Source organism: Podarcis cretensis, assembly GCF_951804945.1.
Source record: "Podarcis cretensis genome assembly, chromosome: 5".
NCBI lineage: Eukaryota > Metazoa > Chordata > Lepidosauria > Squamata > Lacertidae > Podarcis > Podarcis cretensis.
In genome coordinates, this window is record NC_137174.1 from 20,062,401 (window position 1) to 20,074,531 (window position 12,131).

General features: G+C 46.1%; 2 protein-coding genes across 2 annotated transcripts in view; both read right to left on the reverse strand.

Moving 5' to 3' along the window:
* Positions 1-4,506: 4,506 nt before the first annotated feature.
* LOC307216584 (transmembrane protein 254-like) overlaps positions 4,507-12,131 on the reverse strand; it is a 56,902-nt gene continuing 49,277 nt past the window's right edge. Inside the window, exon 5 of the transcript XR_013839155.1 lies at positions 4,507-6,088. The gene's annotated coding sequence lies outside the window, so the exon portion shown is untranslated. The remainder of the gene's footprint in view (positions 6,089-12,131) is intronic.
* On the reverse strand, positions 6,195-11,710 carry LOC307216585 (transmembrane protein 254-like). Its single transcript, XM_079977047.1, has 4 exons — positions 11,526-11,710; positions 9,808-9,911; positions 7,998-8,057; positions 6,195-6,896 (listed from the first exon to the last, which is right to left on the reverse strand). Exons 1-4 carry the CDS (start codon positions 11,637-11,639, stop codon positions 6,779-6,781), a joined length of 396 nt encoding a protein of 131 aa, XP_079833173.1. The 5' UTR covers positions 11,640-11,710; the 3' UTR covers positions 6,195-6,778.

Consider the following 12,131-nt stretch of genomic DNA (forward strand, 5'->3'; position numbering starts at 1 on the left):
AAAAACAGACAACATCTTAATTGCTAAGTATTCTAATTGCTAAAGTTGGTCTCTCCTTTAGACACCAAGGAAATCAAAGGTGTGCTAAAGAAGGAAAATGTGATTGCAGGGAAGCTAAAGGAATTAGTTGTTTCTGTCTTTACCGTGGGAAATGTAAAGCGGATCCCTATGCCTGAACTTTCTGTGGGACTGAGGCAAACAAGAGATTAGATTCTAAGGCTTAATGGCAGATTAAAATGACCAGATTACTAGGCACAGTATCCACTGATGAAGCTTCTGTAAAATAAGTCCTGTCTCACGTTTTAAGAAGTCTTTGAGAGTGTCAGTAAGCATGTGTATAGGGGTAATCACAGTGGACACAGCATTGTGTACACAGACTTTCAAAAAGCCATTGATACAGGGTGTATCCAGCACTTCATGCAACACGTTCCACTTGCAGAACAGACTTCTTCTCCACCTCCTCTTATAATAGTAGCATCTGGTGTATTCCAGTGAAGCTGATGCGTGAGAGAGGGCTCTTGCCCCATGTCCTGGTTGCACGGATGGGACAGTATGCTGGACTAGATAGGCCTTTGGTCTGATCCATTGGGACTCTTATGTTTGCATGCCGCCGCCGCCAACTTTAAGCATTATATTAACAAAGGAGCTCAATTTGATTAATGGGAAGTGGGACCACAAGACTGGATCTTCCCGACGTGGCACACATTTCTGGCCCTGCCCTTTGGCCACATGTTGAATGCAGACTCCTGTAGTGAAGGGACAGGATACCCAAACCTGACTGTGTAGTCACCCCAACTAGGCCCCAAGACTTCCCAAATTCTTTCTTTGAGGATTCAGCAGCTAAAATGCATTAGCTAGAGCTGTATTTCTTTCTTTGAGGATGCAAACTTAAAATATGCATTAGCTTTTGCTGTATAGCACAAAGTAGCTGAATGAACAAAGCCTTCTCCTCTTCTCAGTCTATGAAGGCGTAAAAGATGGCCTTGTCAGTGGCGCATCCAACTTATCTGACCAGGTTGCAACTATCCTGGTGCACTGACGCACAGACCCCGGGAATAGCGCCAGGAGTACAGAAACAATTTCTATTCATCATGAATGGAGAAACAATTTCTATTCATCATGAATGGAGAAACAATTTCTATTCATCATGAATGGAGATTGTTTCTGCAAACTTACATGTACAAGCTCATGAGGCTGGATTCCGGGGGGGCGGGGGGGGGGACCTAAAGAGAATATAGGCTGCCTGTTTCTACTCTTAAAGTGCTGCTTGCTGTGGTTGACCACGCAAGTGCCTTTCTGCTGCCTGGGAAGCAGAAATAAAAAACTCTTTCTCTGAACCATCCTGTGTTTGGCTCCTCCCTCCCTCCCCGGGAGCAATGCTCATCCTACCCATGGGAAAGGCCTGAAAGGCTACAGTAGGAATCCTGATTGTGCACAGTATCTACGCACATTTACCTGCTCATGCAAAGGTGTTTGAATTATAGCCATTGAAGGGTGATGGCCAGCAGCACAAGCCTGCTGGGATAGCTCAGTCAGTAGAGCATGAGGCTCTGAAACTCGAGGCTGTGGGTTTGAGCCCCACGTTGGGCAAATGATTCCTGCAACTGCAGAGGGTTGGACTTCCAAACTCTACATTTCTATGTATATGTACCCTTATCACTTGGGAGTCGATGGGGCTTGTGATGAGAGACTATGGGAAGCCAAACAGAATGTTGTTTTATGAAGAACACAAGAACCTGCCTTTCTTGCTTGCTTTTGATAGAGGGAAGTTCTCACTATAATAAGGTTGGCAAACAATGATCCAAACAACTGAAAAAAGTTTAGAACTTTGCTTAGTTGGCATTGTTAAGTTAGAGCTCCTCCTGCTGGCCTTTCTGTGAACATGATCACAGTGATCAGGGTTGTCGATTAAGGCAGTCATGCTTCTAGTCTACCAGTTCAGACTTAGTTCTCCCCAGCTTTGACTGTTGCCTCTCTCATGCATTCACCGGGTGACCTTTGGCAATCCACTTTCTGTGCCCCCCACATCTGCAGCATGGGGGATAATAATACTGATTTTCATTACAGGGCCGTTAAAGTTTACAACAATATAACACTCATTTGAACACTAGAAAGCGCTATGCAAATGTTTTTCAAATGGTTATGAGATGCCTTTAAATGCTGTAAAATGAATGGTAGCATTACAGGATTCGAGTATGTGCAATACTTGATCAAAATAATGGTGGGGAAATACAGGAAGAAGGCTGGAAACAATGACAAAATGTCTTTATTGGAAAGAAAGCTGCAACACTCCCCAGCCACCAATTTAACCAACTAAATTGTATTGGAAATCTTCCGGGTGTTTCAGGAAAATCATCTTCCTGCCCTAATCTCCATCGATTATTCTTTATTACCACACTGCAACACCCTTAATCTTGTCTCTGGCTTAATGCGAGCATACGAGAACCAAGAAGTCCAGGATTTTGATAAATGCAGTGGAACCTCGGGTTATGTACCGTCCTCCTTATGAACGCTTTGGGTAACGAGCTCCAGTGACCTGGAAGTAGGTTTCCTGGTAGGGAACTTTGCCCCGGGATATGAGTGGAAGTCGCACGCCGGCGGCAGCGGGAGGCCCCATTAGCGAAAACATGCCTCAGGTTAAGAACGGTTTTGGGTTGAGAAAGGACCTCCAGAACGAATTAAGTTCAGTTCGTAACCAGAGGTACCACTGTGTATGGGTGGGGAGCCTATATTTGCCTACAGTCCCTCACGCCTCATGGAATGCAAGTCTAGAATTACTGTATTGGTCTGAATATAAGCCTCACTTTTTTCCAAAATTCTGACCGTGAAAAGTTAAAGTGTGGCTCATATTCGCAACCTTATGGTATGCAGCTCGGAGCGTGGGGCAAACAGCACCAGGAACACGGCAAAGCGGCGCCCGCCCCGTGCGTAGTCCCCCATCCTCTCCCCCAAGGCCGGGAAGGGAGAGAGCGCCCCCGGTATGCAGCCAGGAATGCAGCGGTTTATATTCGGGTATTTTTTCTTTTTTTCTTTCCCCTCTCCAATTTTTAAGGTGCAGCTTATATTCAAGACAACAAGATATCCTCTGGCGTTCCTGAATGGCCTTTGAATCTATCTGCCGTTGGAGGGAGGAGACTGAAAAGGCCCTACGTGCACTTGGCCTCCTCAATTTTTGGCTTAATGTGTATCCATGTCTACATGGAAATTTTATGCCAATTAAAACAGGTGCAGCAGGAAGTTCTCCTGTCACCCGCCTCCTCAACTGGCATGACAAGCAGTTCCCGGGGGTGGGGCACAGTGAAAGATAGAGGAGCACGTGGATGGGAACAGTTGCCAATGCCTTGTCTTCTACAGTATTGAGAAATGACAAGATCTCTTTCCTAGTGGGCAAAATGAGAGGGGACACCTCCACAGGCGAGTCCCTTCAGCTCATTATCACGTGGAAGGCCCTGGGAGAAGAAACTATGCTGGTGCTGAGAGACTATGACATTCTGTTTCCAGAAGTTTATCTTGACCTCTTCCCTCCCACTTTTTCACAGGCAAGTCAAGCCACATTTTTTCAGAGGACTTTCAAATATTTCATTAGTCGGGTTTCCAAACATCTTTACTGCTATTTTTAATGCCTGGTGTGTTGTGTTGTTAACCTTTTCTTTTTTACGCTTAATGTTGGCTTGAGGAGAGATTGTCCTTTACAGGGCGACTGTGAAACTCCATATATAAAATGACTGGGCATTCCGATGTGGACAATATGTTCTCAGGCCAGTTGCAAGCAAAGACAGGTTCCTGCATATGCTCCAGCAAGGACAATGCACAGTTTTATCACATCACCCTTTGCCAACCCTCTGGGGGCAACATGCCAGTGGTGGGTATGGACAAAAGTGGAAGCGATCACCCTACACTGTCACACATGCACTCACACAAACAGCTTTCCCCCCTTTCCTAGTCAAAAATCAATGCAATCTTAGGGGAAGGGAGAGATTTGCTTGAGAGATCAGGGCAGACCTGTCTATACCCACTCTATAGGGGATGAAAATGTCTAATTCCCAATTTGGCAGATGGGCAAGGGTTAAATTCTGCCTCAAGTCAGACACTACAATGAGAGTAATCCAAAATGATTGCACCTGCTTTGGCAAGCCATTTGCTCTTAACACATCTGTAGTGTGAATGCAAGAACAACATGTTTGTGTATGTATACTTGTACAAATTATCTGGCTGTGTTCCTGGGATGCCCAAGTGCATTTCCTCACGAACTCCTTAGCATTCCTGCTGTAAACAAAGGGAACTGAGGAAAGAACCCGATACGATGACACACAAAAGCAGGTATTGTTGAGTCAACCCCTTCATCCTATTAAGGCCTGGTTATTGTTCAATATTTCCTAGAAGGTGGTGGGGAAACCCAGGCTGCATTAGGAATCATTAGGGGGCCCTATACTTTGTGTTTTGGCACCCCTGCTTTAAGGATGTGAAACCACCACCCCATCCTTTGTAACCATTTCAGGGCATGCGTTATATTTTAGAGAGAATTATTAGCTTTATTCAAGGCCAGCAGTGAGACAGCTCTCGGAAATTTTCAGCTCAAAATGCAGCATTATACCAATTAAGCACCCTATCTTAGGACACATTTTTATCACAAGAGGCAACAGTCAAACAGCTCACCATGTTTCCCTTCAAGTATTAACAGTATAAAGAACAGCAGAAGCTACCTTTCATCATCCAGACAATAGCCAGGTAAAACGTAATGTGTTAAAGAGGTGATTCTCAATACAACAAGCATGACGGAACATGCAGGGTGTTCAAGCACAAAGGCAAAATGCTAAAACTATGAGCAGCAGTGTTCTTAAGAGCTGCCTAAAAATAAATCCAAATGAGACACAGAGTTTGAAAGACATTATAGGGCATTTCAGCAGAAATCATCAAGAGAATTAAAAGTCCAAACCAAAGGCAAGAACTATGGTCTAATGTGGCAGAGAGTCCCAACCTTTATATATTTGCTCAGGCACAGAATCAGCAGACCTGTCTCCTGCACCAACATAACAATGGCAAGCACTACAGTAAAAATGCACTGCACTAATACAAAATGCTAAAAAGTTGGTGGGGTGGAGGGGTTTATTCAAGCTCCGTGCTGGTGCCGTTTGCTTCTCACCCTCATTCTGCCCCTGAGCTTATACTAGCGAAAAGTCTCTCTAGAGAGGGTAAAATCTTGTAAACCACTTCACCCTGCCAAGCAATGCCATGCCAGGGAAAAACTGCACCAGTAATTTTCCTTTCTCAGATCTGGGTGGTGGCACTGCATAACATGTAGGTACTAAACATGTAGATACTAAACACGTTGGCCAACACATCTATGAATTATACACCCACTCATCTGACAGGCACTGTTAACTACTTCCTCCAAATCCAAGTAACATGCTGTTTCTAAACCTTCCCCACAGACTGCTCTGTCTATCGCGACACAGCTTGGATGAGGAACGCCTAATGAAAGCTCTATCAAAGCTTTCTCTCAGATTGAAACTAGTAGATCTGCTTTGATGTATTTCTGGGGGGGGGGCATCTCCCCTAAAGAATTTAAGGGGTGTTATATAAAACTACCTTTTAACAGCACGTTGGATCTCTGAGAAAGAAAACTGCCCCAGTGGGGTTTCTTGGTCTTGACTGCAGTTCTTATGTGATCACAGCTTTCTCTCTCACAGCCTTTTGCACTTCAAGAAAAGCTTGCGCCATGCCCAAGAGTTCAGTGCCACGGTTATTAGCTAAAGTGCTTTGCAATGCATGCAGGTTGTTAAGAGAGCAGCAAGAAAGCATAAGAGCAAAACCTGCTGGTAGACCATTATAAATCAGAGGGGTGGTGGCAGAGTTTGTGGAGAAAGATTGCATGATGTTCAGGACGCAATGCTGACCACATCTACTGTGGATAAACCCCTTTAAACTCTGGGTGGGAAGGTGGGTGAGAAATAGAAGAGGTTTATTTCTCAAGAAAGGGGAAGAAAAGTTAACCAAGCCACCTGCTAAAACTGGATGCCCAACAAGGATAATCTGCACTGTTGCTCATTATTTTTTAATAGTAATTATTATTATTATTATTATTAGTCTATGGTGCAAATGACAGAGAATGAAAATGCCACCTTGCCTCCCAGTCACAGCTACACCCTGGACACAGTGTGGCTGCATGTAGGGATCAGTGCTCACAGACCTGCTTAATCTGCAATCCTTACCTGTAAAAAGGGTGGCGGGGGAGGGGAGAAAGAGGCTCATAAATGAAGGGGACTATCCATACAATCACTTATAGAGGGCAATCCAGCCATGGATGCAGGCAAAACCAGGGGAGCAACAGACAGGTGCAAGTTGGGCCCAAAGGAAGATGCCTCACCACACTTCTGTACAGCTCAGTTTATGAATAAGGCTACTGTTAGACCTGAGAAGTAGAGGCTATAGGTTGCTCTGTGCTTGCTCTGTTTGTCACCCCTATTTTAAATTGGTCCTATGCAGATATCTTGTGAGTGTTGGCATTTTGGTCCTGACCATTAAGAACTGGCTTTATTTCCTTGATCTAAAAAGAAAGGCTCCATCCCCCATTGTCACAAGCTAGTTTCCTTGCTTTGTCCACAGCTGCAAAACCTGCAGAGGAAACGTCTGAAAGAAATTTCTCCTTCCAAGTGAAAGAGAAGATTGCCACACTTTTGAATGCACAAAAATTTTTTAGGAATACACCCATCCCTCTCCCTGAAAAATATACCCCAAAGCTAAAATGTGTTGGAACCTTCTATTCTGGCTGAATCCTTCACCGGCTTTTCTTCCGGGGGTTGTAGGTCAACAAAAAGTAGAGAGATCCTATTCCAAAGAAAAATGTTTGAACCAACCACAAACGCTGAGTTGAAGGGTCTGTGATGCCTTTCATCCTGCAGTGAAGAGACAGACAGATAAAGCCTGACATTTCTGCATGTATTACTTAAAATCCAAGTTAAATAGATAGATGTCTATTTTGCCCTCAGCTGCTTGGAGGCTGGGCAGAAACTGTTGGGCTGTCATCCACACTCCTGCTCCCTCACCAAAATCCTTCAGGGAACTTTCCAGGGTGGCATGTGATACACCAATGAAGGAAAGATATCAGCAATGCAGTCACTAGTTCCAGATAACCTCTAAACAGGGTTTTGAATCCAAGTGCATATATCTGGGATTTAGAACCATCATATTGTTACTCCTCTACTGGCACTCACACAGACCAGCCTACTTACACAGTCACTGGCTCCTTCTTGTGCTTCTTTTATGTTCTTTTATTTTGCTTACTTCATTTATACATCGCAAAGCAATTAACAATACAAAATCATCAACAATAAAGGCATATATAAACACAATGCAGATAAGGGCCAGGATAAAATTCTGATCAAAAGGCTTCTTAAAAGAGGAAGGTCTTTAAGAGGTGCCTAAAAGACAATAGACAGAGTTCTCAGGGATAGGTGCCACCAACATTTAAGGTCCAGTTCCCGCATTATACGGAGCAGATCTCCTGATGAGATGGTATCTGCAAGAGGCCCTCTTCTGCAGAATGCAACCATCAGTTGTATATATAAGGTGCAAGGCAGCCTTTTAGGTATCCTGATCCTCAGAAACCTGACAAAAGGGTCAGGGTAAGTTCACCTGCCACAGCTGGGTTGGGTTCCAATGCACAGCACACCTCATTGGTTCAATGTTGGAAAGCACTGGTTGCTTTTTAAAAAGCAAATTCAACGACAGCTCCGAAGTCGGTCCTTGACAGAATTTACTTTAGACCCAGTTCATGCAGATAGGATGTGAAGATTATTAAAACCTGTGTGTCACTTCCATACCACTTTAGGCAGCAAGAGGGAGTGCTCATGCATTTCCTACAACACCCCATATCCGTACCCAGAAAACCAGCTCACAAGCCCAGACGCAGCTTTGCCACGCTATCTGCTGTTTAGGAGAGGGCAGAGGGAGGTGGAGGTAGAAGAGAGACCCAAAATAAAATAAAAATAGCTTACTTGCACAGCTTGAGGGCATATAATGCATCCCCGATGTGGATTAACCAGGTAATTAAATATCTGAAAGGAAGGAAAATAACACCATTTGTAACTGGCGTAAATTAAAGCAAGATAAGGGTTAGCCCAAAACATTTAGGTATGCCCAGGGGGAAAGCCAAACACATTCCCAATCACCAGCTCATTAACAGGGGACACAACCCTGTTATTTCTCATGCAAGCCCTTGTGAAATGGACAGGAGTTGACTGAAGCAACACAAATATGCTTTGTGCAATGCCTGTTCATTTCGGTAAGCATGGCTTGTGCAAGAGAAACACACAACAGGTGAAGGAATGGGGTTTTCAAAAAGCAGGCAATCATTCTGCCCTGCCCTTTACATTAATGTGCATATTTCTAATAACAAGTTATGCATAGCCTAAACCGGACCAGAAACACTACACAGTCCGAGTGGAGTAAGGCATGTATGGATCTGCTCTTTAACCCATAGCTGCCAACCGTCCCTTATTTGGCGGGAAACTCCCTTATCCCAGCGCCGTTTCCCGCTGCTGTCCCGGACTGATGATGTCCCTTAAATTTCCCAGGTTTCATGCTTGCCCGGCTCGGGAGGGAAGCAGCGGCTCAGGGTCCTCCGCCTTGAGAGAGAGAGCGCACGAGCTGCCGTGTCTTCGTCTCTCCCTTTTCCCCCTCAGGGGCACATTGTGAGGAGACGGGTGTCTTGCGAGACTTCTGCCGTGCTGCTAGGGGAAGTCGGAGGTGGCAGCGGTGGCTGCAGCTGAGGAGGCGGCCTGAGGGAGGAGGAAGAGGAGGGGATGGGGAGGGACACAGAAGGGCGGCACTTCAGCCGCCACCGCGCCGCAACCGCCTCATGCCGGGCTCACAGGCAGCATGGGCGAGAGTCTCTCTCCCTCCCTCCCTCTCTCTCAGGCAGGGAAGGGCCGATGGAACTCCTCGCCCCAGGACGACGGCAGCCCCAACGTGCTGCTTAGCATACCCTCCAACCAGGGCAGTGATTTCCCCCTCTGCATCCCTTTCTTTACTCTATTTTTATAAATCATTTGTCCATCCATAGTTCAAATTTTTACTACAAGTTTTCGGTCAATCTTACCAATGTATGTAACTCTTTACAATAGCTTTTCAAATAAATTATAAACTTTCCCCAGTCTTTATTAAAGAGGTCCTCTTCCTGGTTTCTAATTCTGCCTGTAAGCTTTGCCATCTCGACGTCGTTCATCAGTTTTGTCTGCCACTCTTCTTTGGTGGGAATTGTAGACCCTTAGGATCATCTAGTCCAACCCCCTGCAAAACACAGTCAGTTGCAGCCAAAGCAGCATGGCTCCATGAGTGCGGGATTCTGTATAAGCTAAGCCAAAATCCCTTATTTTGGCTGCTGATCCCTTATTTTCGAGGCTGCTTTAACCCAGGTGACAAAAGTGCTCAGGGGAGTTAATTATAGGCTGGAAAACTACCAGAGGAAGAGGAACAAAGGCTAGACAGCCTGTCCCGATCCACCCTTCACACATGTGTCGGACTGGTTTTTACAATTAAAAAGGAAGGAAGAAAAAAGAATGAGGCCCTGGATCCATTGTTAGAAACTCTACAATTCTATGACTCTATAATTTATGACTTTATAATCTCAAAATACATTGCTTGACTGTAGCTTGCTCGTACATTTCACTTGTCCCTCCCAATATGCAAGGAGAAACACATACATATGGCTGTATATTATACTCACCCTCCCACCCACCCCCAAAATCCCCACTGTTGGGTGAGCAGAAGGAATGTAAACAGGTAGAAGATGAGAATTCAGCTTACCCTATATTGAGATAAGTTTTATGGTTTTCCACCAAATATTTAGTGAAGGTGCCTAATGGTCCCAGAAGGTCATAGGGGATTGTTGAGGGTGAAAAGACTGCCAACTGAGGTGTGAGGAGGGGGAGGGGAGAAAGAGAGATACATTTAAGTAAGCATACAGGAGGTATTGTTTTATCTACTTCAGCTATACCACTTAATATTCCAAATTCCTAAGCGGCATACAGTGGTACCTCTGGTTACGTACTTAATTTGTTCCGGAGGTTCGTTCTTAACCTGAAGCACCACTTTAGCTAATGGGGTCTCCCGCTGCTGCTGCACCACCGGAGCACAATTTCTATTCTCATCCTGAAGCAAAGTTCTTAACCCGAGGTAATATTTCTGGGTTAGCGGAGTCTGTAACCTGAGGCGTATTTAACCTGAAGCATATGTAACCCAAGGTACCACTGTATATACGTGTCAACATAACCCATCATCCTGCAACATCAGAATTCACAACTTTTGTGTTTATCCCCCAGTATCCATACATAATATATGAAATTCGGGGACATCAATACAATGTGGCACAATCCAGAAATTAGCAGCCATTTGACCAGGGGTAGGCAACCTAAGGCCCGTGGGCCAGAACCAGCCCAACCGCCTTCTCAATCTGACCCACAGACAATCCAGGAATCAGTGTGTTTTTACATGAGTAGAATGTGTCCATTTATTTAAAATGCATCTCTGGGTTATTTGTGGGAATAATTCGTTCATTCCCCCCCCCTCAAAAAATAGTCCAGCCCACCACATGCTCTGAGGGACGGTGGACCGGCCCACGGCTGAAAAAGGTTCTGACCATTGCATTTTACAATGCAGGGTGTGGAGGACCCTGAAACACTGGACTTAGGCAAGAAAGGCCACAGCTGATGAGATCTCGGTCTAGATCCCCCTAAAAAAATAAATCACAATTATCATATAATGTACTTCCAGAATAAACCTCACCAGTACAGTGTGTGCTATGCATTAAAGCAGGCTGTCTTCATGAAATGCACTAAAAGTGCACTACGGTGGAAAACATATTTATACTGGACTCCAATCAGGGATTCAGCTCCCAAAAACCCTTGAGTGGGGGGATTTCAGAGCAGCAGAAAACACAACTCAAGATTCCGGGGTTTGTTTTGTTTTTTTCAACCCATTCATTTCAGTGGAAGAGTTTAAACACCTGCTTGAGGCTTCTACCCTGTGCCCAGTTGCAGTGGAGTAATGCCCACTGAACTCAATGGGGCACCCTTCTGAATACTGTAAATTCTCCCCATGAAATAAATGTGACTTTTTAAAAAAACCACGCTTGATTTGGGCGGGCTCATCCTTAACATCTTCAAAGCTAAGTACGGTACATAGGGATCCCCACCAAGCCTTCCCATCTCACGCTCCCACGGCAAGAGAGACATAGCTCAGCCCGTGGAGGACGAAGACTTTAACCTCTAGGTCGCGCGTTCGAGTCTCGTCGGGCGAGATCTTCCGGGCTGTACTATGATCCTAGCTGTCAACGTTTCCCTTTTTTAAAGGGAAATTCCCTTATTCCGAATAGGATTCCTCTCAAGAAAAGGGAAAAGTTGACAGCTGTGACTATGATCCCCGCCCGTGTCCCCCCCCCCCCCCCAGGGTGCCCTTTGGAGCCATGGCGCCCCGCGCTTCCCCGCACCAGGTGCCCCGGGAGCCTCCAGGGAGGCTGCGCTCACCCCGTAGTAGCTCAGGCCGGCCAAGATCGCCACCATTACGAACAGGTTGGAGCGTCGGAAATAATCGACGCGGGGCTCGGCCTGGGAGTCCATCGAGCCCACGACCCTCCTCATCTCTTCGGCGATGGGATCTGTTCCCGCCGCCTCTTGCGAGCAGCCCCAAGCAAGCGCTCCGGAGGGGCGTGGCGACTGCGCTGCATTTGCATACGCCGCCTGCGTCACAAAGAGGGCATTGTTGTTACGCTCAGCGCAGGCGCGGGGAGGAGGCGGGTTGGATTAGGAGGGATCCGCGGGACTCGCTGCTGCCTGCTGCTTTCCTTCTCTCGGGCAACCGCGAGTGCGAGTCTTTGTAGCAAACTGCTGGCGGCAATTCGCACAATTGGAGAGCTGGAAGAGGTCCCCAAGGGTCATCTAGTCCAACCCCGCCTGCAGTGCTGGCATCCCGCCGAAAGCCGTCCCTGCGTGGGCTCGACTTCTGGTTAACAGGGCACTGACCCATTGTGCCACAATTCAGCACAGTGACAAGCGAGACAAGAGGGGGGATCGTAGAATCGTACAATTGGAAGGAACCCTGATGATCATCTACCCCCCCCCCCGCAGAGCAGG

Bases quoted from the DNA above. Each gene is read 5' to 3' on its own strand.
- LOC307216585 (XM_079977047.1), bottom strand. From the start codon at position 11,639: ATGAGGAGGGTCGTGGGCTCGATGGACTCCCAGGCCGAGCCCCGCGTC. The intron at 9,912-11,525 runs GTGAGCGCAGCC...CTCACACCTCAG, and splicing joins CCGGCCTGAGCTACTACGGG to TTGGCAGTCTTTTCACCCTC. The intron at 6,897-7,997 runs GTAAGCTATTTT...TCTTCACTGCAG, and splicing joins TATGCCCTCAAGCTGTGCAA to GATGAAAGGCATCACAGACC.